At 36.9% G+C, this 24,950-nt stretch overlaps 1 protein-coding gene across 2 annotated transcripts in view; it reads left to right on the forward strand.

Annotated features, from left to right (window-relative positions):
* Positions 1–24,950, forward strand: part of HIPK1 (homeodomain interacting protein kinase 1) — a 47,468-nt gene that overhangs the window by 15,954 nt on the left and 6,564 nt on the right. For both annotated transcript variants that reach the window (XM_060027576.1, XM_060027571.1), the window contains 12 exons: positions 3,153–3,276; positions 9,449–9,568; positions 10,349–10,435; positions 11,160–11,344; positions 11,688–11,850; positions 12,716–12,941; positions 16,751–16,872; positions 17,818–17,952; positions 20,582–20,724; positions 21,133–21,315; positions 21,808–22,014; positions 23,595–23,836. In XM_060027576.1, the coding sequence (XP_059883559.1) occupies positions 3,153–3,276; positions 9,449–9,568; positions 10,349–10,435; positions 11,160–11,344; positions 11,688–11,850; positions 12,716–12,941; positions 16,751–16,872; positions 17,818–17,952; positions 20,582–20,724; positions 21,133–21,315; positions 21,808–22,014; positions 23,595–23,836 (1,937 nt within the window). The remainder of the gene's footprint in view (positions 1–3,152; positions 3,277–9,448; positions 9,569–10,348; positions 10,436–11,159; positions 11,345–11,687; positions 11,851–12,715; positions 12,942–16,750; positions 16,873–17,817; positions 17,953–20,581; positions 20,725–21,132; positions 21,316–21,807; positions 22,015–23,594; positions 23,837–24,950) is intronic.

The following is a 24,950-nucleotide window of genomic DNA, read 5'->3' on the forward strand; positions in this document are numbered from 1 at the left end:
CAGTAAAAGAAGATAACTTAAGTCTTTTTGCTTCCTGGAGTTTACATCAGTCTAACATTTTTAGGCTCTAATGAAAGTGAAAAGTCCTCAATAGACTGAGCAGCCTTATTTTATTTTACTTTATTTTTACTGCTTTCCTTGTTTTTCTTTTGATACTTACCTTTTTGCATGGTAGATGTGGTAGAGTTAACTGTTTTGGGTGAGCTTTTACTTGAAATACTTAGCTGCTTTTGTTACTCCAGAAGCAGAGCAAAACCAAATGGAAAAACTGATTCCAGTCAGTCTTCAGGGTTTTTTTGTTTAGTGGGCTTGGGAGATGGAATTAGTGTTTTTCTTAATTTCCCTTAAACTTTAAGCCTTAGAAGCCTAACAGTTATCACATCTTATGGCTACCTTTTTAAAGAAGTAAGTTATTGGGTGGCCTGGCCCCTCCCTGTGACCTGCCTTTTGGATTTTAAAATGTCTTCCTGGTATAGTAGGAATGGCAAAATCAATCTGCTGCTCTTCAGTTGATGTTTAGGAATGTTCTAAGCCCAGTTTTTATTTTGGCACAAAGCCATTTGCATTCTCCCTGCCAGCTATTTTTGGCACTGTCATGAACTTAGAAATTAATGAGTCTGCTCAGTGAAAGTAAAAATTGTGTTCCTTTTCAATTTTAGAAAGGCTTTTATGTTTCTGGGTACTCTTACCCTCTAGTTTATTAATGCTATCAAACATGCCACAGTGGTTGTATTTAATTGAACTCTGAAATTCCATCAGTAATATGGGGCTCTAGCCACCTGCAATAGGAATATCACTTTTTTGTTCTCTTTGGCTAACAGAACCACAGTTCACATTAAATAGCCCCCAAACTGATGGTATTAGTGGTTCCACCCTTAGCTGTCAAATAGTGTAAGTCCCAGCAGGCCTGGATCTTCTGCTGTTTCTGTGCAAGGATCAGGAAAGTTTTTAGACCCTTTGGAGTCCTCTAATTTACCATTTTCTAGGGGCTACTTAGAAAATTACTCTGGGAGGATATTCTTATTTAGGGAAATATCTTTATACCCTCCCCACTCAGTCTTTGTCTGCCCCCCTCCCCCATACACACAACACAACAATAAGCACATACTACTTAAGAATAAAATTTGGGAAACCTAGGCACTTCATGAGGAGCCATGGCCAGTGGTTCCTAATGGAGAGATCTGCTTTTCCATTTAGCTCCTGATTAATGAGGGATCTGGATCTGGAGTGTCCTTACAGATTCAAATTCTGTGACTTGTAAGAAGAAAAGGAAATTATTTGGAGATGATAAAGTGTTTCAGAGCTCAGACCTTGGATCCAGACTGCCTGGGCTCCAGCCTTGGGCAAGTTACTTAACCTGCCAGTGCCCAGTTTCTACATCTGTAAAATGGAAATAATACTTTCTTACATAGAATCTAAGGTGCCATTGATTGTAAGATGAAATATAATATTATTTATGTACCAATAAGAAAGTAAAGGCACTGCCATTAAACTAAAATATATCATCATTTGCAGGAATCTTCTTAATTTCAGAGATGTTAAAATGTGAAAAATGTGTACCTTATAATTGATGACTTAACAGTGATAAGATATACTTTCATAGGATTGTTGTAAGAATTAAGTGAACCCCACATTTTAAAGAACTTAGTGCATGGCACATACTAAGTACTATATAAATATCATCTATTATTAATATAACCTATTATTATCCCCCTTTTGAATCCATTTATCTCTTAATTTTAGTTACAATTTGAAAAATACCATGTATACCACCATGCCAAATAGATAGGTATGTATTTAACTTTTACTTATTTAGAGACAGTATAATGTACTCAACTTCAGAGCTAGGCTACAGGATTCAAATTCTAGCTCTGCCACTTATTAACTGTGTGATTTTGGGCAAATTACTTAATCTATTTGCCTCTGTTTCCTCCTCTATAAGTATAACATAGAGCGGATAATAATTTTGCCTTGGATATATTCATATAGAGAGAGCTCTTAGTTTATGGTATTACCATAGTTTTCTCTTTAAGGTTTCGTAGGGTTGGGTTTCTCACATGGAGCGTTAGTGGAAATGAATATTTCTGAAGGCACACAGAGAGTTCAAAGTTTTAAAAGAATGATGGTATAATAATAATAGTCATTGTTTTATCTAACACTTACATAACACACCATGTGCCAGGCGCTGGTCAAGAGCTTTAATATTTGAATGACATCATTATCATCATTATTTTTTACTTATTTATTTTAACCTTACCACAACCTTATGTAGTAAGAGGTACTCATCTCCATTTTATGAATGAGGAACCTGAGGCTCATAGTGGGAATCAGCCGCATAGCACAGGGAGATCAGCTCAGTGCTTTGTGACCACCTAGAGGAGTGGGATAGGGAGGGCGGGAGGGAGATGCAAGAGGGAGGAGATATGGGGATGTATGTATATGTATAGCTGATTCACTTTGTTATACAGCAGAAACTAGCACACCATTGTAAAGCAATTATACTCCAATAAAGTTGTTAAAAAAAAAAAGAACCTGAGGCTCAGAAAGATTAATTGCCTACAGCTGTTAAATAATGGAATTAGGATTTGAACCACTGTGTCTCTACAGAAGGCATTTCTGTCATAAAGGGGTATTTATTGATCAGGCCATTTAATTGATTTTTCTGTAATTAAAAAGTTTCTAAGAATAAAAAGAATAAGTCCATAATCCCTTATCTGTAATTTCTAAATTCAGAAAGCTTTCAAAGCTAAAAATCTTTTTCTAAGTTTGGTATAAACTTATTTATTGGCAAGACCTGGCTTGAATCAATGTAAGGCTGTTTAAAGTATTTGTCTGGCTTAGTGTGATTGCTCATATGTTTTGTTGCAGAAGTATTAATGTGTTTGATTATGGGATGCTTCCCTACACTCCATTGGGATTATTATAAAGTATGTAGTTTATGCATGGGTAGTACCTTTCTGAAATTCAAAAAGCTCTTGAATTTCAAAACACATCTGGGGCCAAGAGTTTCGAATTATGGATTTTATATCAAAGATTGTTTTCATTTTCATTAAATCAATGTACCTTTACCTGATACTAAAACAAGACTTAATCAACATAGTTTCCCAAAATAATGTGTAATTTTTTTAATTTGCTATTTTTGTTTTTGCTAGAGCCCCTGAAATTATTCTTGGATTACCATTTTGTGAAGCTATTGATATGTGGTCATTGGGCTGTGTGATAGCTGAGCTGTTCCTGGGGTGGCCTCTTTATCCTGGTGCTTCAGAATATGATCAGGTAAGAGTGTTTATTTGGATGGCAATAGAAAGCAAGTAGTTACTGATGAAAGGTTCTAGAGGAATAGAAGTACTAGTGAAGTATTTATTTAGGTTGTAGGGAAAGAATAGTCCAATTAAAAATAATTTTTTAAAGAATAGAATTTTCTCTACCTGCTTCTTAGTCTGAAGTTATATTTGCAATTCTAAACTTTAAAAAGGATTTTATTTTATATTACTTTAGGTTGCTACTTTTCCAGGTCTGTAATGATTTATTAGAGACTTAACTTGTCAGCCAATATGTCTTGTGAATTAGGATATGAAAGTAGAGTAAGGAAGTGAAGTTGGAATTTTAAGAGCAAACTTTGGCTCATTTAGTGCTATTTATTCCTTTTTATACATGACACACACTGAAGTAATTACTATCTGCATACTGAAACACATTGGACCCTAGAAGTTGTGATGTGTATTAGGTCTCTGTAACATAAGATTTAGGAGGGAAATCTTATGAGTTGAAAAGTATTGTAACAAATTATCTATGTTTCAAAACAGACAAGCTTTAGAAGATATGCTACAACTTCCTAAGAAACTGGTCCTAAGGAAAAAAGTTTTGCCATGGAAGTAAATTGTGAATTCTCATTTTTTGTTCTTAAAAAAAAATGGTTCTATGGTTATTTTAAACCATTAAAAGAGAAAAGAGCAAAACAGTGTTTTTCCCTATTCAACCTGGCATTTTGACTCCTCAGTCCATTTTACAGTAGATGTAACATTTACCAACTTCCAAAAATTTGACTCTTTGGATTTGTCTCTGAGTGAGACATAAAAAATGAGTTGTTCATATGATAAGTAACCAGTTACATTGAGCTTTGTAATTTTTCAGTCTTTCATCCACCTTGTGAGACGTGAACCACCTTCCTTATTTTAACAACAACAACAAAGAAGTGTGAGGGAGATTAAATGATGCAAAACCACAGTTACTTGAACCAGTCCATTGATTCTCCTCTTTCGGTTTTAGACTCTTGAGAATCTGATGAAGCTATGGATCTTCTCAGAAAAATATGCTCACAATGTTTTATATACAAAGTTAGGGAATTCGTGGACCCCCGATTAAGAAAACTTGCTCCGAGCAATTATAGCCTCTAAAGTGCCATTCCTAGGCCAAATGTTTTGTGGCATCTCTTCAACCTTAGTAAACAGATTGCATTGTAAATATTCCTAGGAAGTGGAACCAAATAAAATTAGATTTAGAAGCTAAGGTACAATGGGGGGTTACCTTGTAAAGAAATGATATAGTAGTTTTGAGAATTTTTGCCTGGTGCACAGATGTGAAAATGGGTTGTAGGAGAAAGTTGTTTTTTTCCCATGCTTAATAATGAATAAATAGGGTGTTGCTGTTGTAGAGCAGGATTGGGAATACTTTATCTTGATGCATCTTTGCTTATATAGAAAGATTCCTGTGGCAGGATCCTTGTTCTTACAGCTGAGTTTTTTTAAAAACAACTTTATTGAGATATAATTCACATACTGTATAATTCAGCCATTTAAAGTGTACAACTCAGTGGTCTTTAGTATGTTCACAGGGTTGTGAACCATAGCCATAATCAGTTTAGAACATTTTCATGACTCTAAAATGAAACCCAGTACTTACTAGCAGTCAGTACCCATTCTTCCCTAACCACCCCACCACCACGCTGGGAGCCAGTAATCTACTTTCTGTCTGTATAGATTTGCCTATGCTAGCATAGCATATTCATCACATACAATATGTGGTCTTTTGTGCTGGGCTTCTTTTACTTAGCATGATGTTTTTCATCCATGCTGTTGCCTGTATCAGAACTTCATTACTTTTTATGGCTGATCAGTGTTTCATTGTGTGTATGTCTATATGTATGTGTGTGTGTGTGTGTGTGTGTGTGTGTGTGTGTGTGTGTGTGTATGTATATGTATATATGCCACGTTTTTTTATGTGCTCATCTGTTGATGGACACTTGGGGTGTTACCACCTTTTGGCTGTTGTGAATAATGGTGCTATGAATATTGGTGTACCAGGGTTTAAGTCCCTGTTTTCCGTTTCTTTGGGTATAAAGCTAGAAGTAGAATTGCTGAGTGTCTTGCTAATTCTATGAGTGTCTGAGAAAGTATATGAATAGATTATAGTTGAAAACTTCCCTAACATGGGAAAGGAAATAGTCAAGCAGGTGCAGGAAGCACAGAGAGTCCCATACAGGATAAATCCAAGGAGAAACACGCCAAGACACATATTAATCAAACTGTCAAAAATTAAACACAAAGAAAAAACATTAAAAGCAGCAAGGGAGGGCTTCCCTGGTGGCACGGTGGTTGAGAGTCCACCTGCCGATGCAGGGGACATGGGTTCGTGCCCCGGTCTGGGAAGATCCCACATGCCGCGGAGCGGCTAGGCCCGTGAGCCATGGCCGCTGAGCCTGCGTGTCCGGAGCCTGTGCTCCGCAACGGAAGAGGCCACAACAGTGAGAGGCCCGTGTACCGCAAAAAAAAACCCCAAAAAACAAACAAACAAACAATGACAATAATACTTTCTGTTTGCATAAAGGTAAGGTGGGGCCTTTGTTGTTGCATTATTTTAAGCTATGTGAAAAGCAGTATCTGTATGATAGTTCCCATTCTACTTTCACAGTTTAACTCTTTTCATTCTATAATATTAAACATTTTTAATGTTTTAATATTGTAAGTGCATTATTGTAGAGAAATTAGAAAAGATGCAGTAAGCCAAGAGACAAAAATTTCAACCTTTAGTGGTTCTACCCCTCAAAGGTAACCTGTTACGTTTTGGTATATTTTGTATTTATTTATATATTTTAATTTATTAATTTTCTTTATGTATTCATTGACTACTGTCATAGGTACTCTGGTTACTGGGGATACAGTGCTGAATAAAACATTGTCCTTGCCCTCATGGAGGCTATAGTTTGGTGGTGGGAAATAGACATTAAGTAAATCACACAAATAATAATATAGTACAATTGAGATAAATTCTATGAAGGGAAATGTAGTTTTGCAGTTTGTGTGTGTGTGTGTGTGTGAGAGAGAGAGAGAGTGTGTGTGAGAGAGAGAGAGTGGACATGCACGCACACGTGTGCACATGCATGTATGGACATGCATGTATCTCCTGACCATGTATGTCCTAATGCCTCTTGATTATACTCATTTTTTCCTATTGCTATTACCCTCGTCCAGGCTGTCTTCATCACTTACATGGGCTACTAGACAACCTCCCTTTTACCTACTCTGGCCTCCCTCTAGTCTTTTTTCCAGAGTGTTTTTTTTTCAGAACACAAATTTGATCATGCCACTCCCCTGCTCTTTAGTGGTTTCCCGTGATTTAGAATTAAGGGCTAAATCCTTAATATGGCCTCTGAGCCTCTACCTGGGTTGTTCTCCTCTTCCTCTCTTTCTTTCAAGATTTGATCTTATACCATTTCTTCTTGCTTTTCTTGCACTAGCCCCACTGGCATCATTTCAGCACTGGTTAAGAATGTTTCCTTCTAGCACAGGCCCTCACACATACTGTTCTCTTAGTCTGGAATGCTTCTCCACCACCCATTCATTTCGTTTAGTCAGTCCCTACTCATTTATTAGCTAACGTGTCACTTCTTCAAGTATGTTTTCCTCACCAGTCCCCAGTCTAGGTCAGGTTCCTTTGTTATGTATTTTTATAGAAGCCTGTTTATTTTCTTCAGGATGCCAATTCAGTTTGAATTATGCATTCAGTGTCTGTTTCCCTCACTTGACTGCAAAGTCTATGAGAGCAAGAACCATGTCTATTTTAACAATCACTACTGCCTGGCTTAATAAGTACTTACTGAAAGAATGAATATGTGCTACATATAGTTATGTTTCATATATAAACTTATGGACATAGAGGAATACATATACTGTGTTTCATCAAATCTAAGACACTGTTGATTGAGAGATGAACTACTTTTCTGTACCTCTAAGAAAGAATGCTTCCAATTAAACCATGATTTATCATGGCTATCAGTTTTAAGACATATCCTAATTTCAGAGATGTTAATGTGAAAAAATGTGCCTCTTAGAATCAGTGAAGTGTAATTTTTTTAAGTGAGGTCATATTTAATTTGTAATCTGCTTTTTCAGTTAGTATATTATGAAATATCTTTCTTTACAATGTCGATAAATATACTTTTACCCTATCATTTAAAATGTCTGCATAGTATTTCATTGTACAGATTTTATCCTGGATTTTAAATTCCCTTTTTGTATGGAAAAGAAGTTCACATTTAAAATGTTCTCATCCACATCAATTTTTTTTTTTTTTCTATTTTGCCAATGCTGTATTTTGGCTTCCAGTTAGGTACCTCTCACAGATTCAGAGTAATATCCTGCTGTTTTCTAAAATTGTCTTGTGACGGCCGGCCAGATTTGGCCTGTAGGCCATAGTTTTCTGACCTCTGCTTTACACTCTTAAAAAATTGTTGAGGACCCCAAAGAGCCCTGTTTATGTAGCTTATATCTATTAATATATATTGCATTAGAAATTAAAACTGAAATTTTTGGGGTGGAGAGGTGAGAAGTAAGATTTCCTTGCTTAAAAGTTTCTTTCTAATTTCGTCATTAAATATAGCCATTCTTATGTGGAGGGGGGGATGGTTAAAAAAATTACCTCTTGTTTTACTTTCAGTAGGTCAGGAAAGAAGCAGATTGCTTTTTTGGATAGGGAGAATTGTGAAAGCAAACAGAAATGTGAACAATAAAACTGGGAAACTTTTATTTTTATTTTTTAAAATATTTATTTGGTTGTACTGGGTCTTAGCTGCGGCAGGTGGGCTCCTTAGTTGTGGCACGTGGGCTCCTTAGTTGCAGCAGGTGGTCTTCTTAGTTGTGGCACACAGGCTCCTTAGTTGCGGGAGATGGGCTCCTTAGTCGTGGTATGCAAACTCTGAGTTGTGGCATGCATGTTGGATCTAGTTCCCTGACCAGGGGTCAAACCTGGGCCCCCTGCATTGGGAGCGCAGAGTATTATCCACTGTGCCACCAGGGAAGTCCCAAAACTGGGACACTTTTAAAACACAAGAATATACAGGCACATGTCTCATTAGCCATCAGAGCAGTGACATCATCACACATCACCTCTGGAAATCTCTATACCCATGAGAAAGAAATGAAAAAGGCAAATGACTTCTTAGTATTATTATGAAAATAGTTTATATTTCATAGACTCCCTAAAAGGATCTTGGGGACCCCTAAGTGTTCCCCAGACCACACTTTGAGAACTGCTGGTCTAGTTCAAAGTAGGTGTTCAATAAATATTGAATGGGGACTTCCCTGGTGGCACAGTGGTTAAGAATCGCCTGCCAATACAGGGGACACGGGTTCGATCCCTGGTCCGGGAAGGTCCCACATTTCTCTAGGCCACGGAGAAAGTAAGCCCGCGAGCCACAACTACTGAGCCTGCGTGCTACAGCTAGTGAAGTCTGTGCGCCTAGAGCCTGTGCTCCACAACAAGAGAAACCACCGCAATGAGAAGCCCGTGCACCATAGCAAAGAGTAGCCCCTGCTCTCCACAACTAGAGAAAGCCCATGCACAGCAATGAAGACCTAATGCAACTAAAAATAAAAATAAAAATTGAATGAATGAACATAGTACCTGCCTTTTATTGATGGGGGGATAGAGAAACTAAATTGTTTAATTTTATGGTATGAGCAATTTAGAGTGGGGACAATTGACAAGAGCTAGAGTAGCCAAGGAAGGAAGAGGTTTATGGAAATTTTTTCCTAATCTCTTAAATTTGATAATGTATGAACAAACAAACAAAACCTTGGTAATCCATGAAATAGTTTGTTGGAAACTATTCTGTTCTGTCCTAGAAATTTCTTATAGTTTTTTGAACTCTGTATCAGAAATCTACCAAAAAAAAAGGTCACACAGAAAATTTTCAAAACTGAGTTTTCCTTGTAAATAATAGGTATAGTAACAAGGAAGTTACTGAATAAATATTTGGGAATTATCTGTGAGTGGGTTAGCATATATATCTACAGATAAATTTCATTTGTATTGATCAAATAGTTAATTTCTTTGCAGTACCTTTCTTTTTTTTTGACTAGAGCTAATATTTATAATATTTTAGTGTAAAAGTTTTTAATAATTTACCTTTTCACTCCAAATCAATGTTTTGATGGTTTTGACATTTCAGATTCGTTACATTTCACAAACACAAGGCCTGCCAGCTGAATATCTTCTCAGTGCCGGAACAAAAACAACCAGGTTTTTCAACAGAGATCCTAATTTGGGGTACCCACTGTGGAGGCTTAAGGTCTGACTCCCTTGCTATACTATACTATTCATTCCTGTACTCCTTAATTCCAATTTGAATTCAAAGTTTAGTTATTAAATTCTTGAGGTGGAGGGGGGCAAAAGGGGGGACAGTGGGAATTTTCGTCTGCAGGAGCAAATACTTTGAGAAATTATATCATTGTACCCGTATGGCCTTATCCTTAGTTAAAAAAACAAAACATTAAATGCCAGTTCAATTGGCTGAGGTTATTTTATATATTTGAATCAGCAGCTAAGAAGGGGGTATGGAGAGTAGTGCTTATCATTAAGTGATAGGAAGAACTAGAGTAATTTAGTAGTGGCTGTTTTTTAGAGAATTCTCAATAAATATGACAAAACAACACAATTTTATAACTGCCCATATTAAGACCTTACTTATTTTCTTAAAACAAATAGATGTCTGAGTAATTTGATTAACCCAGTGACTCTGTCTCTGAGCCTATTGAATAGTTAGTATTTGAAATATTGTTTCATTTGAAAGTAACTTTTAGAGAAAAATGGTAATGTCTCTTGTTAACTGACATTCTTCAGGAACTGTGCTACATCATTGCTTGCACATTTATTTTATCATTGTTGAAAGGGTGGCCAGGTATCAAGGTCCCATCTCTCTACCGGAAGATTTTCTTGTTGTAAATTACTTTCACGTTTGTGATCTCTGGTTGGCAAGGTGACAACACTTGTATCTCTGTATTCTGACTTTAATTTAGAATAAGAGGTGAAAACATACAGATGGAATTTTTTAAAAATCTGTATTTTGTAGACACCTGAAGAACATGAATTGGAGACTGGGATCAAATCAAAAGAAGCTCGAAAGTACATTTTTAATTGTTTAGATGATATGGCTCAGGTAAGCATGGAAAGTTTCAGAAAGCCAGACATTTATGTATCTCTTTAATCAGAGATACACTTCCATTGGTTATATTAAAGATAGATTCAATTTGTTATCGTCTAATATATGTTTTCATTTTTTACATAAATACATTAATATTCTTCCACATATTAAAAGAATGTTTGAATCCTAGCAAAGGATATTTTTAGAATTTATATATTTCTCCTTTGCTTTTGCTTAACTAGTCTTTTGCATGTCAGTATTTTGAAATATTATTTACGAAGGTTCCTTTCTTGTCCATTTTTTCTACTAAATAAATACTTACATAAGAGCTAACATTTATTTAGTGCTTTTGTTCCAAACTCTGTCTAAACACATACTATGTCATTTAATCTTTTCAGCAATAGAAACTATATTTAAGTAATAACAATCATTTTTACTTAACTTCTTTGATCTGGATTTTGAATGAAAAGAGCTTACTCAGCTTTATTCTACCAACAAACTGTACCAAATTGAAGATTTTAATTAGACAGTATAAGAAGAGCTTCCATTTGTGAAAAAATTTCCTCAGGTTTTTCTCTTGAGCTATATATATATACACACACACACACACACACACACACACACACATATTATACATATGAATATTATATATATAAATATGTATACATAGTGCACATGTTAAATGTCAGCATTAAAGGTTGAGTGATGAAGTATAATATTTCTAAATTTTCCTTGTAAGGTGAACATGTCCACAGACTTAGAGGGAACAGATATGTTGGCAGAGAAGGCGGATCGAAGAGAATACATAGATCTGTTAAAAAAAATGCTAACAATTGATGCGGATAAGAGAATTACTCCTCTGAAAACTCTTAACCATCAGTTTGTGACAATGACTCACCTTCTGGATTTTCCACATAGCAATCAGTGAGTATAGTATGGTCTGGGGCATTTTGCCATGATGTGGTTTTCTGTTGAGTTACCATCTTACAGCTAAATGGAAGTATCACAAGAGTAGTGGCTTTGATACTTGCATATTTGGCTTACTGATGCTTTTCCTTCTCATTGAAAAATCATGAAATTAAAAATTAGATGTGTAAAAAAAAATTAGATGTGTATTTTTCCTTTTTATGGTTATAAAAACTCTTGGTTCATTTTCTCTGAAAGTACTCAGGGGTAAAAAACCATTAATCTGTATTTATCTTGAGTTATTTGCTATCTGTTTAAATCTCGGCATTTTTTTCATTGAATTTTTAATCTCTTTTTTCAGTGTTAAGTCTTGTTTTCAGAACATGGAGATCTGCAAACGGAGGGTTCACATGTATGATACAGTGAATCAGATCAAGAGTCCGTTCACCACGCATGTTGCCCCAAATACAAGCACAAATCTAACCATGAGCTTCAGCAACCAACTCAATACAGTGCACAATCAGGTATTCAGTAAATGATTTTGGGAACTCAGACCTAAGTGGGATAAAAACTAGTAAGAGTACAGGGTGAGGTAGAGAAACCAGTCTTTGCTTTGGTGGTCTTGTAGCTTCGTAAGAATTTTCAGACTGATAATACCTACACATCATGTGCTGACAAAAATTAAAAACAAAGGCCTAATCCATGCCCTCATAGTCTTAGCATAGCCAAATAAGTGGAACCTGGCTTCTGTACTACTTACTGCTGTTGATTGTACTGAGTTCAGCCAGATGACTCTCTTTTTGTTAGATAGCTCTCATTACATGTATCGAAAGGTGTTCCCAATCATTTTTTTCTATGCTGTATATTAGGTCCTCAGAATTTACTCATCTGATAACTGGAAGTTTGTACTCTTTGACCACCTCTCCAGCCATCTCCTACCCTGCCCCACCAACTACTGATCTACTCTTTGTTTCTGTGAATTCCAATAATTAACTTTAAGAGTGGTTTTGCATTTGTTTGCCAAACAGTGATATTTACATTTAAGTTTGTTTCTGAAGATGGAAGTTTCCTAATTTCTTAGCTAGGTCTACTTTCTAAATGGAAGATCATATGAGATTTGGTGGGATCTCACATCCAGTAACTTTTTGCAAAGAAAGAAGAAGTAGGGGTTTATTTATATAGCCTCAACCAGAGCAGGACTTTTTTTTTATTCTTTGTTTTCTTTTTCAGCTTTATAATCTACCTTAAATTTAACAGATAGGAAGAATTTCTTAAGCAGAGAGTTATTTCAAAGACAGTTAACATTACATTTTAAAACTTCATTGTTAGTTTTTCTGGATAGAATCTATGTATGTAAAAATGTTTATACCAGTATCCTTTTGTTTTTAGGCCAGTGTTCTAGCTTCCAGTTCTACTGCAGCAGCTGCTACTCTTTCTCTGGCTAATTCAGATGTCTCACTGCTAAACTACCAGTCGGCTTTGTACCCATCATCTGCAGCACCAGTTCCTGGAGTTGCCCAGCAGGGTGTTTCCTTGCAGCCTGGAACCACCCAGATTTGCACTCAGACAGATCCATTCCAACAAACATTTATAGTATGTCCACCTGCTTTTCAAAGTAAGTGGGGAAACTCCTATATCATATGGTATATATCAGACCTACCTGCTTTAGGCAGATCCTAAGTAAGTATCTAGTTGTTTAGTTTTGATCTTTGACAAGTTTAAACTCAGTCTTTGATTATGAAGATAACTGAAGTAGGTTGATCTTTTTTACGTTGGTTATTTGTCTAATTATGATGCTATCTGACACATAGGCATTCAATTAATGTTTCCTTATTTGAACTGCCTGATAACCAGTTTTCTTGCCCATTGAGACCTTGTACTGATGTCCTATATCTAGCATAAACATGTATCTCTCAATCTCTCAATATATACATCTTGAAAAAAACTTGTTGGAAATAGAACTGCTATATATTGAATCTTATTCCCTGTATCATTCCATTATAAAATAAAATTAGTATTCCAAATAAAAGGTAATTCTATTAAAAAATGTAAAAATCATGTTTAAGAATGTAGAAACCTCTTAAGTTACATTCAGAAGTAAAGATCATTATTGAACTGAAAAATTCTACAAGCTGAGGTATTTGTGTGGGTAAGGCATTAAGATTATCTGCTTCAGCTTATGAATTATATTGTTCCTGCAAACTCCTATCAGTAGAGGAACAGAATAGCTGAAGAAGGGGGCTCTCACCTGATGTGTTGCAATAAGATTTTAATTTTTACATTTCCATCCTTCCTCATTTTCTCGTTGTTCCGTATTTATTGATCTGGTGAGCTATTTAAAAGGTTAAATAAATTATTTTAAGGATATATTCTGATGACATCTTGACTTTCCCAATAGAAAGTCAATGTCATGCCCTCTGGGAATAAACCAGGATTCAGGCTTCTCATAGCAGTTCACACAGAAGCAGTTAGCATTTTTATCTTTTTACTTCAGCTACTTATTGACTGTGACTCTTATTTGTTTGGTTTCTGACAGAGTCAGAGCAAACAGAAGGAAAAGAGGGGCTAGGGGAGATTGAGAGATTACCGGGAGTACAGGAGAGCGATAGCAATGTAAATCAGGGAGAAACCACAGGGAGAGAGGAGGAGCAGATTCAAAACCTGTAAATGCAAATTTAGCCTAATTTACCCAATTATTTTTTTCGTATGCTTCATAATAGTAAATTCTATACTTTGGGTTGTCATATGTTGAGTGATTCTTCTACTGAACTTAGCAAATAGCCACCCCTCTCCCCTTCACCTTTCCCAAAGTGAGTTTCATTGGAATACTTTTCAGGTGTGCAACTGAAGTTTTCTGCTTCTTCTCAGATGATATTTAAGAGATGAGGCAGAAGAACTTTTAGTTCCTTTAACAAAACAAAATGTAAGGAGAAGAGGTAGAGGGGGAAAGTGGTTTAACCCCTTTTGGTATATTTAGGGAAGTATAAGCTTTGGAAATTTTTTTCCTATTTAGGAAGTCTAAATAACCTGAGGAGCTAGATAGAGCAAATTTTAAAATTTACAAATGAAAGGGAGTTTTAAAATGAAAGTGATGACAGTAATGAAAACTGATATGTATTAGTTACTACATGCCAGATAATGTTCTAAGTGCTTTTACATGTATGTATTCATACTCACAGACAACGCTGGGAAGTGGATAATGTCATTATGCCCAATTTATAGGTGAGAAAACTGATCGTGATTCCCTCATTTGCCCAGTTTTTATGCCCAGTCAGCGGTAGGGCCATGATTTTGAACCCAGGCAGTGGGCCCATAGCTTATACATCTTGAAGTGTTATACTCTGTACTGCCTTTCAGTGTCTAAACTCAAAGAGCTGTAGGGAGTTGTCAGTTCATTTGCCAACCACAGCCATATGCTGGTTTCTGCCCAGCAGGCCTCTGTACCAGGTTGCCTACTTTTCTTTCACCATCTGCTCTTTCACAAGATGCCTACACTTAGAGGAGAATAGACCCTCATCCATTTGACAGCTTTACTCTTCTTGCCATACTTTCATGTTTTTTTTAATTTAAAGGGCTATGTTCAACAAAAACAAAAAACAAAACAAATAATAAAAACAAAACTTTAATCCAAGTTCAGGGTTCAGGGAGAACCTTCCCAAAGGGTTGCCTTTTGTTAATTCTTTGTTTCCACTTGGGGTTCCCTGCAAAAGCTAGTTTTAAACTAGCTTGACTGCTGTGGCTTAGCCTAAATTACTATAGCAATCTAATACTTACTTAGAGTCACATTTGTGGGTCAGTATATAAATACTACTTTCTATAGTATTCCAGTTGACCAAAATAGACATTTTGCTCAGTGGAAACTATAATTCTGTAATTTTGTCCTCTTTTATTTCATCATCCTGGGACACAAAGATGAGCTTCTATAGTGAACATTTCTTCCTAAATTTTGCCGTAGGAGGCTATTGCAATAATGTTGTCTTGTAGTTAGCCATGGAAATATAGACAAGAATCCTTGATGTTACTTAGCTTTCTGATTAGATAGCATTGCCTTAGGAAGAATGGCTGGCAATTTTTTTTTTTTTAATCTGGATACCTGGATTTGTTTCCTTTTCTTTTTATGTAAGTAGCACTTTTAAAAAAGTTATTATTAGAGTGTTGTAATTCTGATTTTACTAGTCTCTTTTACTTTGTACATTTCTGGATTATGTTTTCCTATGTGACAATTAGTTACTAAATTAAATTACTGAAATGCAAAATTGGAAGACTTAGCTTGCTGAAAACAACAATATTAGAGTTTATGAGTTATGCTCATTTGATACCTCCATAGTAATATTCAGAGAAATTAGTTGGTGATAGCCTAGAAAGTGTCACTGAAGGAATATTCTAATTAAAATGGCTGTATCCTCACTTAACAAAATGCAAGCATCAGTGAATCAAGAGGCATTATAGAAACTTAAATTCTTTACGTTGAAAGCCTTGATAGGGTAGGTTTAAAAGAAAGTTTTGAAGGTTCTCTTCTCAAGTCTTGGCAAAAGGGAGAACTATCTTGAGCCCTTCTTTTCCCCAGAATGAGATACTCCTGATTGCAGGAAACATTTATTCAACATTTGTGCCCAGAGGATAATGAATAAAATGATAAAGAGACATGGTCACTGTTCTAAAGGCAGCAAAAAGTTCTTAATTTTCCTAGCTTTCCATTAGCTAGAGAAGAGCTTTAGAAAGCTGTCAGTGACGAGAGCAGATTTCTAAAATAAGTACAAAAAAGTGTTTCTGTAAACCACAATGTCTGCTTTTAAAATATTTTTATCCTAGGCATAATTCCTTCAGTTCACATACTGGTTAAAGATAAAATATATGACTAAATTGTGAACTAGGTTATATATTTTTGAGCAGTTGGGTAAAAACATCCCCTTAAAATAGTCTAAATAAAAGGGTAACCAAGATAATAAATTATTGAGCTTTTCATAATGTTCCTTATCTAATTAACCAGAAGTTATAAAGTCTTTGCCTTTAATAGATTACACTTTTTAAATGCTTAAGTGTTTTTTTCCCTCTAGGATTAAAAGCTGAACATAACTTACTAAGTGAAGGTTTTTTGTTTGTTTTTGCCTCTGCTGTTAATGGGAGTGGGATGAGTGTTGTGTTTTAAGCTTTGTTGGATAAAAAAAAAAAAGTTTTGAATTTCCTGAAGCCAGCCCTCCCTCTGTCAGGCATCTTTCCATTAATCCAACCTGAAGGGAATCAAGTCTCCCTTTTCTTAACTTCCCAGACTTTGGTGAAACGCCTTTGTCTTAAGTGTCTAGAACTAAAACCTGGGTGGTAGATTTTTCGAACCAAAAAGCTAAAAACAAACCCAAAAACCCCCAAACAAGCAGTATCCCCAGACCTAGCAAAGCAATATAACTGTGATGTTACTTTTTACAGCTGGACTACAAGCAACAACAAAGCATTCTGGATTCCCTGTGAGGATGGATAATGCTGTGCCAATTGTACCCCAGGCACCAGCTGCTCAGCCACTACAGATACAGTCGGGAGTTCTTACACAGGTAAAAGACAGAGCAGCTTGGATACTCAATAGTGCTGAAGTTCTCTGAAGCACTGTTGAGAATCAGATATTTTGTCCTAGAAAATGATATTTGCTTTGACTGTAAGATCTTTCTTGGTCACGATTCAGTGGACTTAAAATGAAACATCTATAATGGAATGACATACTCATTCCTAACACTATTGCAACTCTGCCAGTGACTTCCTTAGACTTGGAGACATAAATATCCAGACTTTGAGAAATTGTCTACTGAGTAAATTTAATTTTGTGGGATGAAGTTAATTTTTTATCTTGATGCTCTTAAAGGTATAGGACACATGTAACAACACTTTGATTCTAAAAGTAAAAGGTTCCCCTTTTGCTCTCTTAGTGTCCCCATTACTCACTCTTTGAGAATTTCATCACAGTTGAGAGGCTGGATTATATCAGGATGCCTCTTCGAGTATTACATTCCTTCATTCCTTGTGTTTAGCTAGGCTGTAGAAAGGTTTAAAACTTTATCCCTGCCATGCAAAACGCAGCTAAGATGGTCAAGAAACTCGTGAAATATTCATATAAGCAACAAATACTATATTTTTAATTCTGTGTATAAATGTTTGTGGCCTGTGACACATAGCAAATCTGAAATCCAAAACCCTGATTTTGTGAGTAGGAAGAGGAAGAATTCTTAATACGTGCCTTTGTTAACTGAGTTTTTTAGAACTGATCCTCTGAATCCAGCCCAAGAAGGATTCCCATACTTTTTTGCTTTAGGCCATTGACATTTGACCTAGTGGTCCAATGCTGTGCGGAGTTGAAGGGGAAAGTTGTGTTTGGTACATGCATTTTAAGTGATATGAAACTACTGCTTATTGTTGGTAATAACTTGGGGGGAATGAAAACCCTTCTGAATCCAGATAACCTGCCTCCGTGTTTGTTTCACTCACCTGCCTAATCTACATTTCAGGGAAGCTGTACACCACTAATGGTAGCAACTCTCCACCCTCAAGTAGCCACCATCACACCGCAGTATGCGGTGCCCTTTACTCTGAGCTGCGCAGCCGGCCGGCCGGCGCTGGTTGAACAGACTGCCGCTGTACTGGTAATTCCCCTCACTTGATTGTGTTACTAACGGAGTTTCTTTGGTTTCTTTTTTTTTTTTTACTTTTTCCTGTTTGTTTTTGTTCTGTTTTCTTCTGGTTTTCTCATTTTTCCAAAAAAATTTTTTTAACTTAGTCTTTGCAGAGGGCATGGAAGCATGTGCCATCTTGTGGCTGTGTTCTTGCTACATCTTTAATGTCTCATTGTTTTCCTCCCCAACATTTGCTGAAGCACTGTTTGACTCTGATGTTCAGTGTGGCTCTGAAAGGGGTCAGACCCCTTGATTCTTCTTTGCCAGCCTAGTGTGATAAAAGCTCTTGGTGTAGCCTCAGAAGAGCTTCAACACTGTTATCTGTTTCTCTGCCCTATCTTTTACCCTGTGAACCTTGAGAATGAAGGAAATGGCCTTTAGTTTGGCTCTGCTACAGGTACCGGATGGCCAAAATTGGAACTCCTTGGCAAGTTAGCTTCCTTCTTTATTGACTGTTTTAAGCTTCTAAAACTTTTGTGTATGTAGAAATGTTTAAGATGCTCTTACTTTATTTCCTTATTAGTTGACATTAACTTTCCGTCTCTGAACACATGAAGATAACTCTTTGCCACTTACGATCAGTGACAGCTAATATCTTCCATTTAAACATCTTCCCTTTAGAGCCTTTTTAGATCATATTTCATTTGTTGGTTGAAATCAAAGGTGAACTCGTTTATAGGGGTTTTGGAGAAATTAATTATTTTACAAATAGGTCTTTATACAAAAGACCTATTTATACTGAAAAACTTTATGTAAGAATATCTTTGTTATCAAAAGTCATGGGGAAAATTTATTAAATATAGCAGCAAATGTAGTGTGGGTTTTAGAGATAGGAAAACAAACAAATAGGACTTTGAGGTATATTTCAGCATTTGTAACCTTAATAGTGATTTTTGGATGTGTTTGTTTTATTTGGGGGAGTTAGAATTATTTATTTGACATCTGGCATTTTATCATTTAAAATTTAAAATTAGATAAGCATTCGAAAACCTAATTGATACTGTTGACCCCTGATATTTGTTCATCTTTCAGAGTGGCTTTAAATTTCTTTTGTTGTTTCTCAAGGACTCGTGTGAGTGAAAAACACTTTCAGAATACATACTTTAGTTGCTGGAATTTCTTTGGTTTTCAATTTAAGAGTCTTTGTCACTGCCAAATTAATTACATCATAAGCATAAGCCCTGAGTGTGAGGGAGTCAGATATATTTCCAACTTGATTGATCCAAGCCACTGGTTTTAACTTGCACACCTGTAGTTTTGAGGTTGGGAATGTTAGTTGACACTTCTCCTTTGCTGCTTCTCTTAAGTTTGCACTAGCCATTTGCTAAGCTTTGCATATTTTTGTTCTTCCTCTGTCAAAACAGTTCGTCGCTTGGAACGCCAGATTTCTGCCTCACGTTGAAATGTTATTTCTTGCTTTGTATTAAACTACATGCTTTGTCTTGTGCAGGTGTTGGCTTATGGAAAGACGCATGGTGTGACTTAACATACTTCTCTTATTTTTTGTTTTGTTTTGTTTTGTTTTGAATTCTGCTTATGGTAGCAGACATGTTTGCAGTTTCTCTGATTTGAAGGCTTCTTGTTTGGAACCGGTATTTGTAACAAGTGGATCTGTTACTTGCAGAAATATTTTTAAAACAGTGTGTTGATGGCCTTGCAGTTTGGAATTCCAGAAACAGAACCATATGTACCCAAGCATTGTAGGTGATTGTACTGTGGAATTCAGGTTTAAAAAGCAGACTTTCAAATCTGTTCCCATTTTTCTAGGAAATGCCACAATTTCCGTAAGAAGTACAGAAAACATATTTGTTGCTATTTATTGCAAGTGGCATGGCTTGTTAAGAACTACAAACAATATATTTTCTTTTAGTGATTAGTTTTTATGTCGAGTTATGTTTCTACAAATGATGCATATTTAGGAAACTACTAAAAACAAAATATGGTACTCTCTGCATCTATTTCTTAAATATTTTTCTTATTGCATTTTTTAAAAATGCTATCACATGGCTATAAATGATGAAGTTAGCTTTCTCTTGCTGGCATTAAGCTTGTTTGCCAAAGGATTTTGGCCTTTGGTCATCCACATCTGGCTCCATTTTCCAAGGACTACCCTTTTAAAAAGGAACAATTCTCCTCTTTGTTTTATGGGTTGAATTGACCTGATGTCTTTTATCTGATTGGCACTCAAATTTTTAAATTCCTATTTTTAATCTCAAGGGAGTTGTCTTAACTCTTTCTTGGGATGTTTTTAGACTCTTTGCAAAAATGTTACTCCAGCATTTAACTAGAGCTTACTTCTGAACTTTCAGATTCCTTTACTCTGCAGTATAATAGAAACTCTTAACCACAGGGATCTTCTTTTCTTTAATACCCTGGTGGTCAGGTTATGGAGGTGGCCAAGAGAAGGCAGCGTGTTCTTTTTCCCTGTTCATAAGACTTGTAACCTTGAGCCCCTCTGACCTTCCTTTTTTAAATCTCTGCAAGTTAACAATCTACAAGAAACTTCTTTTAAGCTATTAATTTTTCTTTCATCTAAAAAACAGAAGAAAAAGCCAAGAGTGAGTCAAGTCTGGATCTTTTTGTGTTTGTTTCCTTACAGCAGGCTTGGCCTGGAGGAACCCAACAAATTCTCCTGCCTTCAACTTGGCAACAGTTGCCTGGGGTAGCTCTACACAACTCAGTCCAGCCCACTGCAGTGATTCCAGAGGCCATGGGCAGTGGCCAGCAGCTCACAGACTGGAGGCAAGTGCCCTGTGTTCCTCTCTGGGAGAATTTGCAAGGACAGGTCCCTTAGGGAAGGACCACTTGAGGATTTGGTGAGACAGGAAGAAGGTAAAGGAAAGGAGAGATTTATCTCTGTGTGAAATCCTTGAAGAAAAGAATCCATATCAGGCTAGGAGACGGAGTTACAAGAAAACTTTGAATGCAGGAAAACAGTAGGTTCTAAGTTCAGAAATTATTTACTTCAGATTTAAAGAAAGTGTTATGCAATAAACCATACAGTGAAAACCCCTAAAGCCTTATAATCCAGGTGCCCAACTATAAAAATAAAACACAGCTTTATTTGGTTGTTTTAATTGCTTTTAGTACCTATTTGGTCCTGACTTCCCAGTGTTTTCAGCATTCATACTTCTCTTTCTGATGATACAGGAATGCCCACTCTCATGGCAACCAGTACAGCACTATTATGCAGCAGCCATCCTTGCTGACTAACCATGTGACATTGGCCACTGCTCAGCCCCTTAATGTTGGCGTTGCCCATGTTGTCAGACAGCAACAATCCAGTTCCCTCCCTTCAAAGAAGAATAAGCAGTCTGCTCCAGTCTCTTCTAAGTAAGTCTCTGTTAGGGCTGATAGTTAAAATTGCCAGTTTGAAAGATATGTCGCCTGGCATTTAGAGTGTTGGAGTATAGACACTTTCGGTATGAAGCAGCAAGAAGCTGCCAAATTGAAAAGAGCTAACCTTCGGGCATGCACACAGAGGTGTTCTGGTTATGCTGATCCTTTCTCTCTGCTGCCACTTTGAATCCAGCCTTCTTTTGGCTGATGTTTTTAGTTTTCTGCCCACTTCACAGAGTGAAATTTAACCACGGGGTAAAGGGCATACAAAAATAAAATCTATATTCTAATTTTGGTGTTCTTGTCCTGGAAACCCTGGCTAGAGTGGTTAGTTTATTTTTTATTGGGACTTTTATAGTTAAGTGTATTGGCTTATTGATTTGGTAAGAAGGAATCAAAGAGTAAATTGGAAAGAGTTCTGGGGAAAAGATATCTAGTTTTGGGGACCAAGCACTGAATGATCTTTCTTGTGACCTTTTCCTACAGGTCCTCTCTGGATGTTCTGCCTTCTCAAGTCTATTCTCTGGTTGGGAGCAGCCCCCTTCGTACCACATCTTCTTATAATTCCCTAGTCCCTGTACAAGATCAGCATCAGCCAATCATCATTCCAGATACTCCCAGCCCTCCTGTGAGTGTCATCACTATCCGCAGTGACACTGATGAGGAAGAGGACAACAAATATAAGCCCAATAGGTAAGACAGGTGAATGGTTCCCTAGCTCTGGGGCTCCTGCCCTTGGTCTTAGTCTGTTGGCTTCACACAAGTGGCTCAATTTTGGCTATGAAAGGAAGGACTAAAAAGGGGTATTTAGGAAGCATGGCCGTGGATGAGTGAGCCAGAACACTCAAGTTTCCATAACTGAGCATTGTCAAGTTTTCTGTAATATTATACATGTTCATCAGTTAAATCAGTCGTTCAGATACATTAGATGGAAGGTATAGATTACGTTGTCAGGCTGTTCTGGCTTGGAATGCACATTATGTACTACCGACATGATCCCCTGCCTTTAAGGAACTTTAGAGTCTGAAAACAGATACTGTAACAGAAGCATGTAAAAAACAATTAATTGGAACAAGTTGGTAGATATGAGATTATATGAAATTCGTGTAATTTTTTAATCTGAACAGACCTCTTTGGAAGAGGTAGAACTTTAAGTAGGGCTACCTTCTTTTCCCCCCTCTGCTATATGGTCATTCAGTTTAAGAATTTAAGTACCAGATTATTTCCTCTTATCCCAGCACCTTAATCCAAGTCCTTAATTGGGCAGTTAACTAAGAGAGATAGGATACATTTAAGAACTATGATACACACCTCTCTTGGTGTGAACATAGTCAGTTGCCTTGATTGTTCTGTGTTCTTCTTCATTGTGTTTTTGGTGTTAGGCATATAGAAGAAGCAATAACTCTACTTTTACCTGAGGAGGAAGGATTCACGCATGAAAGTAACTTAGGAGACTTAACAGAGTCACGTGTAAATGAAGTTTAAATGAACTTGAAAGAGTAAATTTAGAATGAAATACTTCAAAAGGGCTATTTACAAATGGTATTTACAAATGGCTATTTACAAATGGTAAATAGACTTGAAACTAAGTTTTGAAAGTGGTTATTGAACTGATTTGGGGAAGAAAAAAGCTAACTTTCCAGTGAAGAAAAGGGGCCTAGTACTGGCAAAAATTATATAACCAGCAGGATTGCTTTGACCGGAGGCAAGCCTATTAAAAATTAAGGAAAAGGTAAAGTTAGTAAGGTAGGGATCATTTTGTGAAGAAACTTTTTTTAAAAACACCTATAGTGAGAAGTTTGATTAGATACAGTAAAGAACCATTTATAGCCTAGCAGGGTGATATGAAAATAAAGTGGTGTTTGAAGAATGCTGTTGAAATAACTGCGAATGGGAATGGCTAAGAGGCAACATAGAATAGTTGCTAGAGGTGTGTACTTTGGAGTCATTCTGTCCTGGATCTGAATCCTGTCTTCACAACTTATCACTTGTGTGACCTTGGTCAAGTTTCTTAATCTCCATCTCCCTCTGCCTCAGTTGCCTTATCTGCAAAACAGGGATAAAGTACCTACTTCATGGAAGTGTTGTGAGATATGTGTAGAGTGTAAGAATAGTGCCTGATGCATAATAAGCACTCAGAAATTTGTTGCTGCTACTGTTGTTATTATTACTATCATCATGATTATCATCATTTTTATTATGGGAAGACCAGAGACCAGCAAAGAAACATTGCTAAAAGGGGGTTGAATTTTCATGTATTTTCTTCTCCTCAGCTCTGGCCTGAAGGCAAGGTCTAATGTCATCAGTTATGTCACTGTCAATGATTCTCCAGACTCTGACTCTTCCTTGAGCAGCCCATATTCCACTGATACCCTGAGTGCTCTCCGGGGCAATAGTGGACCCCTTCCGGAGGGTCCCGGCAGAGTCGTGGGGGATGGCGCTGGCACCCGCACCATCATTGTACCTCCACTGAAAACTCAGCTTGGTGACTGCACTGTAGCAACCCAGGCCTCAGGTGAGTTTGTTCACAGCTGGAGTTGAATGCTCCTTCGATGTGTGTATCTTTAGTATTTTGCTATAATCTGCTTTTGCCAATGGTACAGACCAGTGGTGTAGATTTTCCTAAAAATTGCCTAGTTCAGAAATCAGTTCCTTGTGATATGAAATTGTTTTTGGCCCTCAGTTTATCTTCCTGTGTTTATTTTGCTTGGATCAATATAAAAGTGAGTTTGTAGACTCAGTAATACACTCACTGTTGATGGGAGAAGGTAGATACAACTTTTGTTAGATGGCAGGGAGAATTAACAGGCAGGTTTTTTTGCCACAGGTGATTCAGATTTGACAATCCAGAAATGAATGGGAACTGATAATATTAAAAGTGATTGCAAAAGTTTTTTTGGAAAACAATATGTACTTTAGATCTTTTCTCGCCCAGTGGCATAGCAGTGATGCTTTTGTGGGTTGTATTATCAACCAAATTACCTCCATCTGTTTTGCTCTGTGAGACGCTGGGTTTAGGTTCCCGGGTTCAGTTATTGGGTAATGAAATGCTAACTGCAGTAACAAGCCCCAGTTTTCGTGGCTTAACATAATAGAAATTTATTTCTTAGTCACGTGAGTTCCCAGTGCAAGTGCTCCTGGTTGGTGGGCCTGGCAGCGAGTTAAGGATCAGAGCCTTGGAATCCTCAGCATCCAATCAGAAGGAGAAGGAAAGTATGGAGGAGGCACACACAGTTTTTAACCTCTTTAGCCCCGGAAATAGTGAAAACTCATCACATGGCCCCACCTAGAGGCAAGGGGGCCCAGAAAAATGTAGTCCTTGTCTAGGCAGCTCTTTTCCAGTGGCAACTCTATACACCAAAGGCGAGGACTGTGAAATTTTGGCATCGATATAGCCATCTCTTCGTACTTTTATGAATTAGTGTTTTACCATGAATTATAATACTGCCGAAGACATAAACAGTGTTCTAGTTTGAGGGTGACGTGTGGTTCTCCTCCTGAGAAGTAGACAACTGTCCATTGCAGACAGGGCAAAACTTCCTGATGCCAGGCTACTGAGAAACATTATTAGGAGCTCTGTCCACTATTGGGTCCAAAGAAAATAGGTTGCTCCACAAGTCACTGAATAA

This window comes from Delphinus delphis, chromosome 1 (genome assembly GCF_949987515.2).
Source record: "Delphinus delphis chromosome 1, mDelDel1.2, whole genome shotgun sequence".
Lineage (NCBI taxonomy): Eukaryota > Metazoa > Chordata > Mammalia > Artiodactyla > Delphinidae > Delphinus > Delphinus delphis.